We start from the raw sequence: 21,701 nt of genomic DNA, 5'->3' as shown, positions 1-21,701 counted from the left end.
TTGTTTGATCTGTGTGTATATAACAAAGTTATAATAGCCTGTTGAGTTAATATTGCTCTTTTGTATGCACATTTAGATTATTATTCTGCAATTCTTGTTGTGCTAAGGGTTTGATTCAAGCACTGGGTGCAATACTGGCAAAACTCCTTTAACTTCAATAGGATCATGAAATAGGTCTTTAATTAAACATTTGAATTAAATATTGTGAAAAGAATTGTTCTTTTTTATATATACCCAAGAATAGTAGTTCAAAGTATTGACTACTTTCCTGCAAAACTTCCAGTTGCAGGTCTGTGAGTTGACAAACATTTTAATCCATAGGGTATAATTTTGATTTGTCAATATCCCATGGGAAAGACCTGTTGGGTCACAGATGTTGTTATAGTTTTCACCCAGTAGAAGAATAAGACCTGACAGCATTTCAGATCTTTAAAATACTTCGTTTTTAATTCAGAATGCATATCTGAAGATAGACTCTGAGGAGCATTGCCTTTACGAAATTATGTGTGCTTCCAGTAAACACTGAATATATGTTTTGAACCCAAGGGTTGGAAATGTTGACCATGTCATGGTGTGACCATTGCCCCATGTGCTTTGAGCTTGAAGTTGCTGTTTCTTGTCAGGGGGTGAGGGAACTGCTTTGATGGCCCGACTTCAGAGGCTAATGGAACCTGAACCTTTCCAGAGGACTCTGAAGGAGGATACTGTTCATCTCTGCTTGTCATTTGGTAGCACCTTATAATAATTGTTTGGGTGAAATCCTGGCCTCAGTGAAGTCAGTGAGAGTTTTGCCATTGATTCCAGTGGGCCCAGGATTTCACTGTATGTCCTTTACTTTGATGGGTTGGCTCCTCGGTTCCTTCTTCCCTGGGTTCTTCATAAGTCACCCTGCTTATGGAGGACTTGTGACCGCTGAAGCAGAAACAGGGACAGCTAGACCAGTGGTGGTGCAAGACTTGATCCAATTGATTCCATCATCAAGTATATGATGTGATGATTTAATCATATGCTGTGGCTGTTCAGAAGTATAAAGACATTTTTTGCATCCACCATTGCATCCACAAAGTCTCGAAGTTTGAGGCGAAAAAGCTGTCATTTTTTTATTGTGTTTTAAATATATATGAAAAGTGTTGAATATTTTGGCTACATATTTTTACGTCAATACATAAACTGAAAGAGCAAATCTGAATATGTGTCTGCAATTCAGTATGGTGGGTTTTCATGGGTCTTGAGCTGTAAGATCTTTCAGGACCTGCTAGTCAGCTATACTTTCAGAGACTGACAGCACAATAAGGGGATACACAGAGCCTGGTCCTGCCATCTTCACTTGGGCAAAACTGTCACTGGCTTTAATGAGAGTTTTGTTTAAGAAAGATTGTAAGACCAGGCCCATAGTGCATACAAAACAAATGAGAATAGAAATTCATAACAGTAAGGGAATAATTAAAAAAATTATTTGGGAAACTTCTTATGCTTTCAGAATAGAATGTTTTAAGCCCAAAATACTCTTGGTTCAATTAGCAGTAAAAATATACTGGGAAGAAAAAATAGATGCTTTGATTTGAACTTCAGTTGAATTTTGTGCCTATTTAACAAAGTTCTTTACAACATTTTAAAATTCAGATTCGTTGGACAGAAAGCAGCAAAAATTTTCAAAATCAAACTATTCGATTAGTTGGAAATGTTCTTCTAGCCACTGGATTTCTCTCCTACTCTGGGCCATTCAATCAGGAGTATAGAAACTTGCTGCTCCGGCTGTGGAAGACGGAGATGGACCAAAATAGGATTCCATATAGTGACGTAAGTATTCCTGCATTCTAGAAAAAGATACATTATTGTGCCCCACAGAGAAATACTGCTAAGAACATTTAATCCTTAGAATCATAGAATCATAGAATATCAGGGTTGGAAGGGACCCCAGAAGGTCATCTAGTCCAACCCCCTGCTCAAAGCAGGACCAAGTCCCAGTTAAATCATCCCAGCCAGGGCTTTGTCAAGCCTGACCTTAAAAACCTCTAAGGAAGGAGATTCTACCACCTCCCTAGGTAACGCATTCCAGTGTTTCACCACCCTCTTAGTGAAAAAGTTTTTCCTAATATCCAATCTAAACCTCCCCCATTGCAACTTGAGACCATTACTCCTCGTTCTGTCATCTGCTACCATTGAGAACAGTCTAGAGCCATCCTCTTTGAAACCCCCTTTCAGGTAGTTGAAAGCAGCTATCAAATCCCCCCTCATTCTTCTCTTCTGCAGACTAAACAATCCCAGCTCCCTCAGCCTCTCCTCATAAGTCATGTGCTCTAGACCCCTAATCATTTTTGTTGCCCTTCGTTGTACTCTTTCCAATTTATCCACATCCTTCCTGTAGTGTGGGGCCCAAAACTGGACACAGTACTCCAGATGAGGCCTCACCAGTGTCGAATAGAGGGGAACGATCACGTCCCTCGATCTGCTCGCTATGCCCCTACTTATACATCCCAAAATGCCATTGGCCTTCTTGGCAACAAGGGCACACTGCTGACTCATATCCAGCTTCTCGTCCACTGTCACCCCTAGGTCCTTTTCCGCAGAACTGCTGCCGAGCCATTCGGTCCCTAGTCTGTAGCGGTGCATTGGATTCTTCCATCCTAAGTGCAGGACCCTGCACTTATCCTTATTGAACCTCATTAGATTTCTTTTGGCCCAATCCTCCAATTTGTCTAGGTCCTTCTGTATCCTATCCCTCCCCTCCAGCGTATCTACCACTCCTCCCAGTTTAGTATCATCCGCAAATTTGCTGAGAGTGCAATCCACACCATCCTCCAGATCATTTATGAAGATATTGAACAAAACGGGCCCCAGGACCGACCCCTGGGGCACTCCACTTGACACCGGCTGCCAACTAGACATGGAGCCATTGATCACTACCCGTTGAGCCCGACAATCTAGCCAGCTTTCTACCCACCTTATAGTGCATTCATCCAGCCCATACTTCCTTAACTTGCTGACAAGAATGCTGTGGGAGACCGTGTCAAAAGCTTTGCTAAAGTCAAGAAACAATACATCCACTGCTTTCCCTTCATCCACAGAACCAGTAATCTCATCGTAAAAGGCGATTAGATTAGTCAGGCATGACCTTCCCTTGGTGAATCCATGCTGACTGTTCCTGATCACTTTCCTCTCCTCTAAGTGCTTCAGGATTGATTCTTTGAGGACCTGCTCCATGATTTTTCCAGGGACTGAGGTGAGGCTGACCGGCCTGTAGTTCCCAGGATCCTCCTTCTTCCCTTTTTTAAAGATGGGCACTACATTAGCCTTTTTCCAGTCATCCGGGACTTCCCCCGTTCGCCACGAGTTTTCAAAGATAAACCTTAACAGAGAAATTCTTTGAAAAGGTTTACAGGCTGTCAAGTTCCATCTCCTTCTTTAAAAAAAATTTGGCAAATATGCTAATATGAAAAAATCTCATTAAAAAATCCTCTCTTTTTACTTCAGTACATCATAAATCCTGCACATACTGAATCACATGGTGGAGTTAACAAATTCAACCAGGTTACTGTAATCTGAGAACCACTTATGTTAACATTTCTGTGAATCACTTTAGCTATATATGGTATTTTGTGACAGTAAGATAATATAAAAAAGAGCCTGTTCCTGCTCTCATTGAAGTCAGTGGCAACAATTTTGGGCACCAAATCCCTGTCAGCGTATATAGGGTGACTGTGTCCCTAAAAACCAAAATATCTTGTTTTCAGGGTGTGTCCACGTGAGTTTCACTAAAAGCAATGAGTACATGTGTGTTTCAAGGACTTCTCCCTAAAAGGATTATCATACTCTTGCCAGAACTTCCCAGGGACTCCCCCACCCCCCTGTACTTATCCTTTAACCCGTACTCCTCCTGTGTCAAACCCACAGGATGGCATGTAGGAGAGGGAAGAGGCTTGTTTGGCTGAGGAGAGCAGAGGTTCCCTTCTCTCACTCTCCCAAGCACCTCTTCCTGTTGTCACCAAGACCACCCTCTTTCCGTTGTTACCCACTATCCCTCCCACCAACATTAAAAATCTGCTCAACCTAGAATCACTTATTTTGTTGTTATGATTCTGAAGTATAAAGCCATGAATATCAAGGATGGATTTGGATGAAAGCTCCTTTTATTTATTTCATATTTCTGCCAGATTGTGTAATGAATACTTTAACCCAGTGTTTTTATAGATTAAGTTGTCAAAGCAATTGACTTCTCACTCACAGAATAAGGTTTACTAGGATTTAGGGTTACTTAAGTATAATGTCAGGATAATCGAGATTTGCTAGAAAATGTTTGTAAAATGGAACTAAATACCTTTTCAATTTCTCAAGCTTCATGCTTCATTCTTAAACTCAGTGTCTTTTTTGTTACATAACTGCACTCAAAACCAAAACAATGTAAAACTTTAGAGCCTACAAGTGTACTCAGTCCTACTTCTTGTTCAGCCAATTGCTAAGACAAACAAGTTTGTTTACATTTATGGGAGATACTACTGAGTGCTACTTATTTACAATGTCACCTGACAGTGAGAACAGGCGTTCACATGGCACTTTTGTAGCTGGTGTTGCAAGGTATTTATGTGCCAGATATGCTAAACATTCAGATGCCCCTTCATGCTTCGGTCACCATTCCAGAGAACATGCTTTCATGCTGATGATGCTCATTAAAAAAATGCGTTATTAAATTTATGACTGAACTCCTTGAGGGAGAATTGTATATCTCCTGTTCTGTTTTACTCGCACTCTGCCATGTATTTCATGTTATAGCAGTCTTAGATGATGACCCAGCACATGTTCATTTTAAGAACACTTTCACAGCAGATTTGACAAAATGCAAATAAGGTACCAATGTGAGATTTGTAAGGATCAATACAGCACTCGACCCAAGGTTTAAGAATCTGAAGTGCCTTCCAAAATCTGAGAAAGACAAGGTGTGGAGAATGCTTTCAGATGTCTTAAAAGAGCAACACTTGGATGCAGACACTACAGAACCCGAACCACCAAAAAAGAAAATCAACCTTCTGCTGGTGGCATTTGACTCAGAGGATGAAAATGAACATGCTTCAGTCTGCGCTGCTTTGGATCGTTATTAAGCAGAACCTGTCATCAGCGTGGATGCATGTATTCCAGAATGGTGGTTGAAGCATGAAGTGACATGTGAATCTTTAGCACATCTGGCAAGAAAATATCTTGTGATGCCAGCTACAATAGTGCCATGCGAACACCTGTTCTCACATTCAGGTAACATTGTAAACAAGACATGAGCAGCATTATCTCCTGCAAATTGTAACCAAACTTGTTTGTCTGAGCAATTGGCTGAAGTAGGACTGAGTGGATTTGTAGGTTCTAAAGCTTTTAAAATAAAATTGAATGCAGTTATTTTTTGTACATAATTCTAAATTTGTAAGTTTAAATTTCATAATAGAGATTGCACTATTGTACTTGTATTAGGTGAATTGAAATATACTATTTCTTTTGTTTTTTATAATGCAAATATTTGTAATCAAAAATAAATATAAAATGAGCACTGTACACTTTGTATTCTGTGTTGTAATTGAAATCAATATATTTGAAAATGTAGAAAACATCCAAAAATATTCAAATAAATTGTATTCTATAATTGTTTAACAGTGCGATTAATCACGATTAATTTTTTTAATCACATGATTAATCATGATTAATTGTTTTCATTTTTTTAATCGCTTGACAGCCCTACTATTAACTTCTTTGTGCCTCACTTTTCCCAGCTTGAAGTGAAATTATTAAGGTTTTGACATGGTCAGACTGAAGGTGTCAAAGGAATGCAAATAGAACTAGCCATTAGGTCTTCCAGCCACCAGTGTTGCTAACTCTCATGATTTTATGACAAGTCTTGCAATTTTTGGTGTTTTTCTTAAAGCTCCATCTTCTAGAGTCATCTGCTTTTGTAAGAATCTCAGCTTACATTTAAAAAATAAAGAAGTTTCTAGCCCTAGTAGTTGCAGAGAAAACTTGAAAATGTGAATGCTAAAAGCCCCCCAAACAGAAGGCAAAGAACTCAAACTATATTATTTTTTAAATCTCTTGATTTTTGGAGGCCTGACTCTTGGGGTTGGCAATAGCGAGCCTATCTCTGACCACCTCTAAATTGGGGAGACTTAGGCCATCGAAGCCAATCAGACTACTCACAGTACATAAAGTTAAGCATGTGAGTAAATCTTTGCAGGATCAGGCCTTAAAAGAGAATGAAAGCTGGGGAATGCCTTGACGTTTTAACAGTAAGTTTCTAATCCTTTTCTTTGAAAATGTAAATTAATTGCTATGATTTGGAATTTGTGGGATAGTTGCTCCCTGCCTTTGGATCCATTGGAGGGCATGATATGAATTTACAGCTGTAATGGGCAGTGCTTCACAGGATGAAACTGAAGACAAAGGCTGCCTGCAGCAGATGTGGCTACAAAGTGGCTGCTTGTAGCTGAGCTGGCAAAAAGGAGGGCAGCTCACTAACAGTGGACATAGAGTGTGGTTGTGGACTGAGAACAGAACTGGGAGTAAAGTGCTCCTGCAGTTTAATCCTGGCTCTGACACTGATTCCCTTTGTTGGACTAGTCATGTCACTTAACCTTTTTGTCTTAGGGTGCATCTACTTTTCAAAATAAAAAACAAAAACATGGCAGCGAGTCTCAGAGCCCCGGACAATTCTTGTGGGGCTCATGCTATGGGGCTAAAAATAGCAGTATAGGCATTCCCATTCAAGCTGGAGCCCAAGCTCTAAAACCCAGCGAGGTGAAACATGTTTGCTTTTTCACAAACTTTAGCTTCCAACTAAGCATTTTTAATAAAAGCATGCTAATAGATTATAATTTAATCTTTTATATTAGGATCTTAACCTCATCAGTATGCTTGTTGACAACGCTACAATTGGAGAATGGAGCCTCCAGGGTCTTCCAAATGATGACCTTTCAATTCAGAATGGCATCATTGTCACAAAGGCATCTCGATATCCTTTGCTGATTGACCCACAGGGTCAAGGAAAGATCTGGATTAAGAATAAGGAAAAGAATAACGAACTCCAGGTACATTCTTTGTTTAAATCATTTTTCATCTCTGTGTCATGTTAGATCATTGCTAATAGTATAATAACCAATACAAGTTAATTATACACCACCATATTTTGGCTGTGCACTATGGTAATTCGAATCAAGTTTTCATTTTATATTCTGTATGTGGTGAAAAGATGTAAAGAAATGCTGTAAAGATCACATGTGTATTATGCCTTTATGTAAAAGGACGATATCCATGTGTTAACTTGTATTTATCCTACACCTTTGACCGCCTCACCCACACTCTAGTCACCAGTTGATCCTTTTTGGGATTTGGGACTTACTGATACATTCCAGACCTGTGAGATCTTCAAATAGATGATTTGTTCAGTCCGCATTCTATGTTAATGTTTCCTTTCTGTTGTACGCCTTCTCTCTTCATTCATTTTTCATGGGCTAATGCCCCTTCAGCAGTAGTGTTGCTGGAGACTCCAAGGCTAAACTCTGCCCTTCAACTTAGGCCACCAGGTTTTCTGCCTCCAGAAGTATGACAAATTGGCAGTTCACTTTCTCCCAATGATTTTGTTCTATCATCTTTGTTTGTATTCATTTTTGTGCAGTTGCAAGTTTTAATCTTCCTCCTCCCCCTCCCCCTCCCCTGTGTCAGGTAATAGCAGTGTGGTGGTGTCAACCACTTGGATGTGCCAGTGCCAGACTCTTCTGTCCCCACTCAGGCACGGCTGAGCTGTCCTGCAAACAACTGACTTAAATGTAAACAGGGCTCCCTACACAAGGCAGCACTTATAGGCTCTCTAGAGAGGGAATTATGTCCTGCCACTTCCCAGGGCATGGGGCTTAGAGTCAGACTGGCATGTCAGGTCCATGCGCTGCTCTGTGGAGTCCCGGCTTCAAAGCAGAAAAGCCAACTGGGGGTTTCTGAGCTTTCAGGGAGAGAGCCTATAGACAAGGAGGAAGATATCTGGCCAGCTCAGCTGGTAAGTCCCAAAACAGAGCTGGCTGGGTCCTGAAAGGGGCCTTCTGCTGCTCCTTGGGGAAAGTAGCAGGGCTCCAACCTACCTCTCCTTCCAGGGAGGTAAGTGAGAAATTCCTTCCCATGATCAGAATGATCCTGACTGACTAAGGAAAGCCACGACTGGTACTAGCTTGCACCTATAGTACTTACCTGGGTGTTAGCTAGCGTGGGGGAGCAGGCCTTTCAGACTTCCCAAGTCAGTTAACAAGCTTCTTCAACAATCGAGGTATACATACCAATACCCTTCCTTTGTTGTGTGATCTGCTGTATTAATTTAGATGGAATATATAGGCTATAAGTGTTAACATAGCCACTCACTGTCCAACATTAAACAGTGTTAATGGTACACCCTGTCACTCTTTGGGATGGAGGTAGTGTGTTATAGCCCCACGGCTGAGTCCAAATGGCTACCCTTAGCCCCAGGGCAGTATGACCTAAGGGCCATTGTCAGTGAGGCTGCCCTCTTAAGCAGGGCTGTGTTCCCTAGTGGCCAGAGTCAATATGGCTGCCCACCTATTCGGGACAGTGTGGCCCAGTGGCCAGAGTCAGTATGGCTGCCCACTTATCAGGGCCATGTGGCCTAGAAGCCAGGGGGGAAGTGGGTCGCCACTCAGGGCTGGGTGGTAGCCAGGGTAGGGGCCGGGGGACCAGACCCTCCATAGTCCACTGGGTCCCAACCGAGAGCCCGGTCAACATTGAGTGGATTAGGTCCGCGGGGATCCATCTGAAACATGCTGCCTTTGTCCCATTTCCACAACCAGATCAATGTCTAGTCCCCCTGGGTTACTTCCTACCCTCTTTTCGAACGTTGCTGTCCACAGGTCTCCTGGACATCTGGGGTCGTCAGCCTGTGAAGCTCTCAAAAACTCCGTCCTCTCTTGGGCTTCCATGGGCAGCCGGGTATCTGCCTGGCTCTCGACACACTTTGCCTCCGTGATCTGGGGCTCCAGCAGCTGCTGGGTGGGGGCCTGTAATGTGCGTCCTCTCTCTTCAGTGGTCAGCCCTGACTGAGCTGGGCAGCTCTCTTTTATACCTAGGCTCCAGTTGGAGCATGCCCAGCAGTGGTGAGGCGGTGTGACTTCCTCTACCCACAATATGGGGTTAACCCCTTCTTGTCCAGTGCAGGGCTGGTACACCCCATCACAGACCCCAAAAGGAGGTGGGTGGAACAGACCATCCCCCCCATTATTTTGTCCACTAATTAGGCCTAGTTTCTGACGCACCAATTTTGATTCACTGATTTCTTTGAAAGCAGTTGAAGGTGCATTAGGATTGCAATTTATCACATGGATACCCCATCACTGTTAATGTGGTGAGTAATATACTGCCTCTAGATCCTGACAAAATGAGGTTGATGGATGAGAAAAGAGACTAATAAAAAAGATAAGGTCAACAACATCCTGGGCAATGATGATGTCCCAGATGTGATATTATGACCTAAACCCTTACCTTTCTGTTGTGCCTGCAACCTCCAAATAGAAGGCCACATCATCTAGGGAGGGAAATCAATAGGATTTGGTATCAAGCCCAGAACCTTAAACCAGTAATGGAGAAACATCACTCCCACCCCAGATATGGCGAAGAAACACAGCTAAAAGCATGACAAAACTAAGATGAGAAAAGAGAAAAAAATTAGATAAAATATCTGCAGAGACCTGCCAAGAAAAAAATGGATGTTAGAATCTAAGTGTTTTGGGGTTTTTGTTTTGTTTTGTTTTGTTTACTAACAGGCTAACTAAATCACCTCCATCTGTGTTTTAGCTAGAGGGGTACCTGAGCAAGAATTTACCAGTTCCCCAAGGCCCTTCTTAGCTAGAGAGGGAAGCCAGTAATATTTGGCATATGTCTCAGAACTGTAACCCAGTGACTGATTTGTAACCACATGTAGAAAGGATAAAGAACCGCAGCTAAATTAATGAGAAAAGATAAAATGTAAAGAGAGAGAGGTGTTTTAAAAAACTTAGAGTCCTGTGAAGGAAAAGGGGACATTTATAGATCTAAATGTTAACAAAAACACCGCAGTATGCTTTTCCATGAGAGTAACTGAAGAGAAAATTGTAAAAGACAGGTATTTATAATGATCCTTTTTAAACCTGTGACATAAGGTATATATTTATTACACATTTGCTATTAGAAGGCAAATATTAGACTTTTTATTTAAAGATAAACACAATTGCTGATATCTTTATGTAAGTATTAAGAGAGAGAAAGCAAATACCAAGAGTAAGGGAATGCAACAGAACTGAGACATTATAGGTTATGAATTCCAGAAGGTATTCGTACTGATTTTGTAAAATTTCTGTTAAATGAATTTTAAAAAGTCAGTTAATCCCATTTGTCTCATCTTTCCTCAGATAAATCCATTGTGAGTCTCTTACAGGCAGTAAGTCACTACACTTCTGTTCTTTTTTTTTCTGTAGCCCAGCATCTCCCACAATTCTGGACATCAGGGATGCTCTCCTCTTTCAGCTGCTCATGGATGTGGGATCAGAGTTCTGGTGCCGCATGGTCTGGCTAGGTGGCCATGCACCCTCTGCTCCTGCTTGCTGCTAGGTTCTTTGCCTCCATAGCAGCAGACAGGGTGGATTCTTTGGCTCTCATCCCTCATCCTTCTGTTTCAACTTTTCTGCCCTTTTTGGGGGGCTGTAGGGAGCAGTGTTCTCGCTCCTCAGCATTCCTCCTCCCTGAGTTGGTCAACCCTTCAGGGGTTTAACCCTCCTGAGTCCCAACGCCTCCACTGCAGCATCTCCCTGCTGGCTTCCCTGTCCCTTATAGGAACAGCAGAGCAGCCAAGAAAGCATTAGGTCAAATCCAAGCACCGCTGTATATGGGAGGCAGCCTGTCCAGGTTAGGCAGATAAAAAGTTGGGGCCAGCCTCCACCCAGCCTTCCATTCCTTACTCTGTTAGGTCCTGGGGCTACAAGTTGGACAGGCAGGTGGGTTCCCCTACCCATTAAGGTAGCCAGGAATCCAGTGAGGGAAAATATACCAGGAACCGCAGTGCAGAGCAGGGAGAGGCACCAACAGTAGGGAGGACCCTGACCACTCTACTTAGAGGGTAAGTCCCAGTGAACCCCTGCCAAACAAAGAGGGGAGGTTTGTGGGGCCCCCACCCCCAAGTCTTAAAGTTTGTTTTGAATGCTTTAGGGAAAGAAGCAGGGCTTCTAATCAGCCCTTCTCCCTCCTAAGCCAACCAGGAGGGCTCTGACAATGAGTTCCCCTCTCCCAGGGGGAATGAGATTCAGTGGGGAGGATTCTGGGACAGACGTCTCGAGAGAGCTCCAGGTCTGAAGGAAGGCAAGCTGCAAAAGGCCTCACCAAAGCCTCAGCCGAGCTTCTACACTCCCAAAACACACAAAAAGGGTAAAAGAGGTTTAAATTTTTTTTAAAAGGCTAAAAAGGGAAAGACAAAGCACAACAAATCCAGGAGATGAGAGACCCCGACTCCTCTTCTTCTACTGAGGAGGGTGAGCTGTCTGGCTCAGAAACCTGAGCAGGCTCCTGAGATTAAGCCTCAGAGTAAATTTCTCCCCTCAAGCTCCTCGGCTGAGTACTGCAATACCCCTTCACTCGTCCCTCAAGGAAGTGATTAGGGGTACATGGAACAAGCCTGATAAGGGCAACACCTTAACAAGAGTGACCTCAACACTATAACATTCAAGAACCACAGGGCACCATTGCTGAGACACTGAAGATTGACACCTCTGAAGATTGAGCATCCCTCGCCGGGTATGGTTATTCCCTCAGACCGTGAGTTCTATCCCAAGGATTCAACAAAAGAAAGACAGAGGCCTCTCTCCAAAAGGGCTTTCAAGCCTCCTCCATCATTCTCTGAGTGTCCCTGGCAGCTGCCAGCTTTGCAAGAACATCTCTTTCCTGGCTGGAACATCTCAAAGCCATTAAGAACAGAGATAATCCTGACTTTGGCTCCACTTTAAAGAAAGTCTCCCTAGCATCAGTGTTTGTAGCTGATGTCTGAATGGATGCAGTGAGATCCTCCTCAGCACAAACCATGGCTTCCAGCTCAGTAGCCAGGCGCCAGCACTGCCTATGGCTCTGAATCTGGAAGGTGGCTACTCTAAGCAGGTCCTATGCTTGGCCAAGTTTACTGGCTCCCTGCTTTATGGAGAAAAGCTGGATAAGATGGTGGATGACAATGCAGCAAAATCCAAACACTTTCTCTCTTCCCCACTAAGTGCCCTCAGGAAAGAATATAGACTGCCCTTCGGAGAGAGGTGCTCCTTTCACTCCTCTTCCTCACAAAGGTATCAGCGAAGGAACAACAGATTCCCCAAGGAAAAACAGCAGAATCAAAGCCCAAGGGGTGTTATGTAATCCAGACTTACCTCAGGTCCCCCCCGCCCCAATCCACTGTTTACACAGACCTCCATCAATAACTGAAGCTAAGAGGCAGGATTTACCATTTCCTAAAGGAATGGTTTTCATTAACCACAGACATGTCAGGGAGATAGTGAACCAAGGATACTTTTTCAAACTGTGGGTTTCACCCCATCCATTCTTCATTCAGTCATCCAGCTCCAATGACCCCATAAAACAAAATCCAGAATGAAATATCTCATCTTCTGGATATGGGAGTGTTAGAGAGTGTCCCCTGAGAGGAAAGATTCTCCAGGTTCTTCTCCATCTTCTTTATTGTACAGAAGTGCATGGGGGGGCAGGGGGAGGAGGTATCACAGCCAGTCTTAACCTCAAAAGGCGCAACAAGTGGATAAAGAAAATGACGTTTTGTGTGGAGACCCTGGCCTCTGTGGTGTCATCCCTACCCCAGGAGGACTTCTTGTCTTCAGTAGGTCTAGCAAATCCATATCTCCATATCCCCATCAGACTGTGCCACTTCAGACTTCCAAGATTCATCTGTGTAGTGTGACGGGGAAAGGCCAGATGGCTATGGAAGAGTAGTGGGAGATAGATATATTAGCTCTAGGCTAAACAAATCCCTGGTACCAGGATAAGTGAAATGGAAGCTGCTCCAGGTCAATTAAGACACCTGGGGCCAATTAAGAACTTTCCAGAAGGCAGGGAGAAGGCTAGGTTGATTGGGACACCTGAAGCCAATCAGGGGCTGGCTGAAACTAGTTAAAAGCCTCCCAGTTAGTCACGTGGGAGTGCAGGTCAGGAGCTGTGGGAAGAAGTTGCGCGGTTGGAGAGGCTGAGTAGTACACACCATATGAGGCCCTGAGGTAAGGGTGAAGTGGAGCTTGAGAAAGTGAGGGCTGCTGTGGGGGAAGTAGCCCAGGGAATTGTACATGTCATGTTTCTAAAAGGTCATCTACCATAGCTGATACTATTAGGGTCTGTGGGCTGGAGCCCGGAGTAGAGGGTGGGCCCAGGCTCTCCCCCCCCACACCTTTGCCCCCTGATTAATCACTGAGACTGGGAGACAACAGAGACTGTGCAAGGAAGGATAACTTCTCCTCACCTCCCTTGCTAGATTATGATGAAAATGGCTCAGTAGACTGTGACCCTTGTCTCTAGAGAAAGAAGGGTTACGTGGAGGGTCACAGTGAGCATCTGAGGCTAGCGAAATCCGCCAGGAAAAGTGGGACCCACGGGGGCAAGGACAGAGCTTTGTCACAGTAGGAAACATTTATCAGTACTAAACTCTCCTGTTCAGCATGACGTTGGCCTCAAGGGTTTTTATAGAGATGGTGGTGTTAATAATAGCTGTACTCAGGTCACAGGAAATTGACCTGTACTTTCCTGGATGACATTTTAATCTGTCGCCATCAGCAGAGCACAGAGCCACACATCGGATGTTGAATCTCCTCCAGGTGCACAGCTTCATCACCAGAGTCAACAGTTTTCTTTTTCCATCCAGGAATGTATTTTCTTGATCCAGAGCTTCAGGAGGCCCACCCTAGCACTATTTCTCCAAGTGCTAGGACTGCTGGTGTAATGCAGAGGGGTCACTCCATGAGGACAATCATGTATCAGCAGTCTTAAAGCCATCATACTAAAGGTGTGGGACCACTCCCCGAAACACATGAAAGATCAATTGTGGGTTCTGACACAGGTGTTCAACTCCTCACAATGGTGGTGAGCCCTCTACAGTGCCCACAAGGGCATGCCCAACTGCCTTCCACTTCCTTTAGTCCTGACAACTGAATCCAACCTGGAAGGCTGGGGAGCTCACTTGGAAATCCAAAACAGCCCAGGGCCTCTGGAGCGAGGAGGAAAAGGCTCACAGCATAAACCTCCTAGAACTGAGTGCTGTCAAACTAGTTCTGCAGTTTCCAGCCTCCCCAAAGGCTGAACTGTGTCCTGGTTCAATCAGACAATATAGCTACGGTTGCATATTTAAACACCGAGGGGGAACAAGAGTCCAGCACTACCCACAGAAGCAATGGACATAATGAGATGGGCAGAACAGTTCCTCCTTTCTCTCAAAGCAATCCACATCACAGGGGACTTGAACCAAAAGGCAGACTGACTTAGCAAAGGTATCGTCAAAAACTCTGAGTGGTACCTGAATCAGGAGGTTTTCGATCCTGTCCAGTTAAGCACTGGAATAAATTGCCTAGGGATGTTGTGGAATCTCTGTCATTGGAGTTTTTAAGAAACTGTCAGGAATGGTCTAGTCATTGCTTAGTTCTGCCTTGAGTGCAGGAGACTGGACTAGATGACCTACGGAGGTCCCTTCCAGTCCGACATTCCTATGATTGATTCAAAGGCAGACGGACCCCAGATCCACAGGGACAGTTGCCTTATCATGCAGTTGGCTGAAGGGCCTACTTTCTAGTTTCTACCCTTTCCACTACTGGAGAAGATGGTCCAGAAAATGAGAACAGGCTACAGTAATAGTGATAACTCCTCGTTGACTGAGGAGACCTAGATTCCCAGACCTCACAGAGCTGAAACTAGAGTTCCCACTCCAGCTTTCATGGAGACTGCATATCCTCTTGTAAGGTCGTCAACTTCATCTGGACCCAAAACAGCTTCAATTAACAGCCTTGCTGTTGAAAAGGAAGAACTAGAAGGTCTTGGTCAGTCCACCAGAATCATTAAAAAATTGCTTTAGTCAAGGATAGTATTGACACTATCAGCTCTGGTCCAGATTCAATAACTGGTGCCAAGAGCACAATGTGTATCCCAGAAATCCAGGAATTCCAACCGTACTGGACTTCTCCAAGAAGCCATAGATAGAGGCCTTCAAGCCAGTGCTGTTGCGTGTCGGGTGTCTGCTCTTAGTAGCAGGTTATCCTCGGGCTCCCTGGCAGACAATGCACAAATAGCCACTTTCTTTCAAGGAATTTGATAAGCCACACTAGTGACCTTCTGCCAATTTTGAGGGCCCTGATGAGCTCTTAGAGCATCTGACTTCAGTGTCAGCCTTTTATTTACCGACTAAGACTTGTTTCTTATTAGTTGTCACATCCTCCAGGCAAGTGTCAGAGCAGGCAGCCTTATCTATACAGGAGCCATATTGCATGTTCCACAAGAGCAAGGTTGTGCTCAGGACACCAGAATTCTTTCTTTCTAAGGTGAATTCATCTTTCCACACTTCCCAAAGAAGTTGTGTTTCTTTTGTTCCGTCAAAAACCACAACATCCAACTGAAAAGGCGTGGCAAACCTCAAATGTCAGAAGAGTATTGAAATTCTGTCTCAAGCATAAAGAATCCCTGAGACGATTGAGCTCCTTATTCATGTCCTTCCACATGAAATAGCAGGGACTCAGAACTTCCAAGTTCTGCATTTGTAGATGGATTAGACTGTGTATTGTAGAACAAATCATCAGAGGCTCCTGTCCCAGAAGGGATCAAGGTGCTCTCCACAAGATCCTTAGAAACCTTAGGGATAGAATGATCAAGTGCATCAATTTCAGACATTTGCAACGTGGCCACATGGTCTATAGGTTACACCTTCATTAGGCAATACAAGATGGACAGCAATACAGAGGCCTCCTTTGGCAGAAAGGCACTGCAGGCAGCGGCCCAAATATAATACAGACTTCTGAATGAGCTTACAAAAGGGGGATACATCTTTCCTATCAAACTTCTGTTTCATATCCCTCCCTACACCTGATCACTACTTGCTACTACCCAAACATCTGGAATTGTGGGAGATGCAAGGCTACAGAAAGGAAAATTTCTTGCCAATAATTTAATTCCTACTAGCAGTGTCTCCCACAATTCTGCCCTCCCTAGATGGCTCATGAGTCAAGAGTCAGATATAGTCATGAGCATATAATCATCTTCCTTGGTCTAATGCATATAGTTATTTTGTTATCTCTGGAATATGTGTTAATAATAATATGCAAGTTTTACAGTTTGGGAATAACTCATTTGGCTCAAGCAGGAGCAGAGGGGACATGGCTAAATTGTGCATGCCCCAAAATGCTGATCTCCCTCCATGAGCTGCAGAAAGAGGAGAGTAGCTGAAGCATCCAAAATTGTGGGACACACTGATAGCAGAAAAGAAATTATACGTAAGAAATTTTCCAGTGCTGGTTCTGTGTAGGATATATGTTTTAGGAACCAGAGTGATAAAGTACATTTATTGGGTGTAACCACACACATTTTGGATAGACGTCTGTCTTTATTTAAATTCAGACACATCAGTATATATTCCTAGCGCCATGGCCATGGGAACTTGGGGGATACTGGCCCTGAAATAACTTTTTCATCAATTTTCTAACATCAGACCAGTAGTTGTATCAGAATTTAAAGTCAAAAACATTTTCTCCCCAGTTCTTTATGTGAAAAAACACACTGGAGTCTTTTTGCTAACATTTAGATTTATAAACATCCCTTTTTCTTTTCCGGGTCTCTTTGAAAGTATATTAAAACTCCTCCTTCTCTCTTCATCTCTTTTTACATTTTAGGTTTTTTTACATAATTTTAGCTGTGTTCATAATTTCTAGGAGTGGGACTACACAACAGACATTAGTCTAGGGGTTCTGGACCATACACCAAACCTCCCTACGTAAGGTTGGCCTTCAAGCTGGGAGTCAAGGGGTGAAAAGGGTTAGGCCAGATCCTTGGAAGAGTGAGGGTTTAGGTCATAGCATCATATCTGGAACATCTTAATTTCCTGTGCGATTGTTGTGTTTATCTTATTTCTCAGTAAATCTCTTCTCATCCATCAGCCTAATTTGACAGAAGCTATGGGTATAGTGCTATTATGGTGGTTTTATACATACTTCAGTTTTAACAAGGCTAAAAGTATGAACAGCTATAGTTGTAATCTTTTCAGTTATATGTTTTATATTTATCTAATTATATCTGTGTACTATATTTCTTAACATTTTAATTGAAAAGGTATACATAGAGATGCTAGATAATACTTAGTCCTGCCTCACTGCAGGGGACTGGACTAGATGACTTATCAAGGGCTCTTCTAGTCCTATTTTTCTATGAATCTATGTCTTCTGGGCAAGGGCTTTCTTCATTTTAATTGTGTTTGTATCTTAGTGTCATCTGAAAGAACACAATTTACGAGGCTGATGAGGAACACTATTCTATTTTCATCAAAAGACTTGCACGCAATTTAAGAATTATACATAAATCATGATCAGACCATTTGATATTCAAAGATTTGGGAAGGGATTTGATCTTTTGAAGTGCTGAGCTCCTGTTGAAGTCAATGACAACTGAAGGTTCTCAACACCTCTCAGGAGGCATTCAGTACCTCACAATAATACCTCAGAATAGCTGCCCCCTGCTCTCCCCCCGTCCCGCTTCTCTGCCTCACATGGGTGTTGTGAAGATAAAGTCATTAATGTTTATGAGGTACTCAGATACTACAGTGATGGGAACCAGGTAAAGCAAGCAAATAAAATAGATAACAATAAGGAAAAGCAAAGAGGCAGATCCTCCTCCCATTCAAGTCAACGGCAAAACTTCTATTAATTTAAATGAGAGCAGGAGTAGGCCCAAAAATTCTAGTGATATATATGGATCTCTCACTGTGAAATGAATGTTTAAAAAATTCTGATTGGTTTTATGTTGACCACTGTATAGAGCAAAACTGGATTTTATTATAAGCAAATCTCCATAGGTTACATTTCTGAATCACAAATGCTTCAGGAGTCACCTAGAAGACTGCCTTTCCCTAGGAAGACCTTTGTTAATAGAAGATGTTGGAGAAGAACTCGACCCTGCTCTGGATAACGTTTTGGAAAAAAATTTCATAAAATCTGGCTCAACTCATAAAGTAAGATGAATTTTGAACATGAAAATAAAAGGACAGTGGCATAGATACCTGATATTGGCTGGTGACTAGACACCATAGTGATTGCACCTTTGAAATGTTTAGAGAGGCAGACAGCAATCACTTATTTAAGTAAATAATTTATCCGAGTTGTTCTGATTTTTTTTAAAGAGGGGATCATCTTTCATTGGAAGAAACAACTGTTGTTGGAAAGTCAGCTGTTAAAAATGAAAAATATATTTATATTTTATTTTCAGGTAAAAGTAGGTGACAAGGAGGTAGATGTAATGAAGGGATTTACCCTTTATATAACAACAAAATTGGCTAATCCTGCCTATGCTCCAGAAATCAGTGCAAAAACAGCTGTGATTGATTTTACTGTTACCATGAAAGGCTTGGAAGATCAACTCCTTGGCCATGTCATTCTCACTGAAAAACAGGTAAATGCTGATATTTGGGTTAGCAACATTTGAACTTGTATAAAAGAGAAGGCTTACGTGATATTTGCAATTTGAGTTGACTTGTCACAATTCAGGGTGCAACCCAGAACAGTGAGAAGTTGTGTCATCACCTGCCCTGTAACTCGGGTGCCTTAGATGGTCTGCTGCTGTGACTCACAGCCTGGACACCAACAGCCAGCAGACAACCGCATGGTTCCCTGAGTGTCTGTGTGATGTGCAGCCCTGGTTCAGTGTTCTGATCCTAGGAGCCTGCCTACAACACAACAGCTCCTCAGTGGTTTCCACCAACCTTGGTTACTGCTTGCAGCGTGACCCCCAAAACACTCCAAGTCCCAATTTTCCCCAAACCATCTACCCTGAAGTGTCCAGCTCCCTCCTGGAACACTCAGAGAAACAATAAGTTTCATTGCTCCTTTAAAGGGACAAAAGTACAGGTTAACAATCACTTCCATTCAAATACAACACAAGGTTGATTTTGAATAAAAGTAAAACAAGTTTATTAACAAAAGGACATAGGTTAAGTGATACCAAGTAGAAGGGATTGTAGGTACAATGGGTTACAAACCAACAAAAGTAAAAATACTCTTTCTAGTGCTTAAGACCTAACTTCACAAGTTACAGTCTTTGCTCAAGGTAGTTTTCTTACCAATCTTTTTCTTCCCAGCCATGGCTGACTTTCTCTTAGTCAAGACCTTCCACAGACGTACACAATGCTGGTTTCCCTTGTCTTCCTAGGTGAAAGATTTTTGCCTAAGCAGATTTTTCATTTATATTCAGACCCCAAAGACTTCAATTCCCTTGGTTGAAGGCCCCATCTTTCTCAGCTTGCAAAACCTCTGGCCCCTAGTGTCTGTCCAGGGATGGATGCCAAGAAGCTTCTCTCCCTTTATATCTTCCCAAACTCACTGTAGTGTCCCTGGGCTATGGATGATCTCATGCTATTCTTTCCTTCCTGTGGACTTCCCATTCCCCTGCTGATTTGTATGTAAATTGGGCTTCCATTGTTTTTGGTCACACCTGGCTTTTTTAATTGGAGACGGGTAGAAAGCTGCCTTTCCTCTGATCTGGGAGAAAACCTGTTTCTCCATTCGTGGTCACAGACTTTAAAGCTGATACTTTTAAAGTATCAGTGAGTATTCATAATTTCTCATATAATGTTAATGCATACGTTTTACAATGATACTAATCACCAATGTGTCAATGGCTTTCCAAATGGACCTTACTTGATGCACTTGTATAAAACAGTAATAATGTATAAAATCAGTTGATTCAATTACTTATCATTTGAGGTTCAGCCCCTCACAAGGGGTTATCTTGACTTGGTAGGTTGATGGCTTTGTTTACCTTTTATGTAAATATGCCTTCATTGTGTTTGCCTCACAACCAGGCTGGTCAGATAAAGAAATACACATTCCTCTGGCAAGCAATGCATAAGCCCAGTCTGCCCTAGACAAACACATTTTAAGAACATAATACTCGCACGGGTCTATAACACTTAGTACATACCTTGTACATACATCATGCAAGAACATTAATGATCAGTAAGCTATTTTTTTCCAATGGCATATTACATGCCAACTTTTGGTTGTATATCATGACAACAATGTGTTAGCTGTAGTGAGCTGACAGGAGTTGCTTACAGAGTAGTGAAGAATCAATGGGTCTCTGTGTCACACTTGTTTTGCATGACTCTGAACCAACTCAAAGACTGTGAGTACAAAAAATTGACTGAAAGTGTAAGTTTTATTGGGCTTACTCTCACATAGGAGAGAATGGTGGGGGGAAGGAGCTGAGAAGGAGAGAGAAAAAGCTAATAAAAATAAAGATATAGAGTACCATATATACCATACATGAAAGCATCCACTTGAACCAGCCTGGTTTTGAGGCAGTTCCTTGTTCCCTGATATGTAGCACAGGCTTCCTGTTCAATGAGAAAAAGATTTTCATAAATCAGAATGTTTAAAAATTGAGTTTATTACATGAAAAAGGGCTGCTGAACTTAAATCAATTTTGTGAACCCAGGTCTGTCTCTAGTGTTTGAGGAAATCTAACATGGGATTTTCAAAAGTGCTCATCTGTGGTCTGACTGTGCCCTTTGAAACTCCTGTTGATTTAATTGGGAACAGAGTTAGGCCAGTGCTGAGTGCTTTGAAAATCCTATCGCTAGTGTTTTGCAGAGCCTTACTCCCTCATATCAACCCTATGAAGTTCTGCAACTTCATTTCTTTCCTTTTTAGACCTTTTCTGTTCATCTCTGCCTTACCCCTTCATGGTTTAATTGACTGCTTGCTGGAAAGTTTAGCAGTCAATGCCTTGCTAACTAGGGCTGCGGAATATCTGTTTAGAAGTAGCACTACCTACTGCTTTAGGATGCAACTGTGAAATGATAAACATTTATTAAACCTCTCCCCTTTTAGCAGAGATAAAATAGTTAAGGTACCTGTCCCTCTTTCTCTCAAGAAAAGATTAACGTTCTGCCACAGAAACTCAAAACCAAGGGAGCTCTTTCTGATAATGATAAATTGTAAATTGTATCAGAGAAACTGAAAAGCAGGCCTCTTTTTATAATCAGGAAGGCAAGTACACAACTACTGACCTTCAGCAACAGATTAAAAATGAAAGAAAGAGCCCTGACATTCTAAAGGGCTGCTACTGGAATCAATAAAACGTATAACCAGTGGAGGGTGTATTTTTCTCATCTTAAAAAGGTGTTACTGAAACCACTTGGGTGATGATAATTATAGAAGAACCCTGTTGCACCATGATAGTGAAGGTGCTGTCACTACTTCTATTCTAAACTGCTATTTTCTGATATTATAAATGCAGCCATAAAAATTCTCTGCAGGCAGAAACCTAGCATTTAGGGGCAAATGGGGAAAAATTGTTTAACCATTTTTTAAAGATATACATTAAAGTATTAAATATGGAATGAAAACTGTATTGAATTTAAAGGTATATTTAAAGATAAACACATGCTCAAAGACTCTGCTGAAGTATGACAGAGTGCCTGT

The 21,701-nt window shown here is 42.4% G+C and overlaps 1 protein-coding gene across 1 annotated transcript in view; it reads left to right on the top strand.

Annotated features, from left to right (window-relative positions):
- Positions 1-21,701, top strand: part of LOC119851672 (dynein axonemal heavy chain 5-like) — a 270,620-nt gene that overhangs the window by 177,402 nt on the left and 71,517 nt on the right. The window contains exons 62-65 of the mRNA XM_043508515.1: positions 1,624-1,800; positions 6,864-7,058; positions 18,077-18,232; positions 18,487-18,669. Of these exons, the coding sequence (XP_043364450.1) occupies positions 1,624-1,800; positions 6,864-7,058; positions 18,077-18,232; positions 18,487-18,669 (711 nt within the window). The remainder of the gene's footprint in view (positions 1-1,623; positions 1,801-6,863; positions 7,059-18,076; positions 18,233-18,486; positions 18,670-21,701) is intronic.

Source organism: Dermochelys coriacea, chromosome 2, assembly GCF_009764565.3.
Source record: "Dermochelys coriacea isolate rDerCor1 chromosome 2, rDerCor1.pri.v4, whole genome shotgun sequence".
In the NCBI taxonomy this organism is placed as follows: Eukaryota; Metazoa; Chordata; order Testudines; family Dermochelyidae; genus Dermochelys; species Dermochelys coriacea.
The sequence above is the reverse complement of the archived record's forward strand: the minus strand, read 5'-3'. Positions and strand labels throughout refer to the sequence as shown.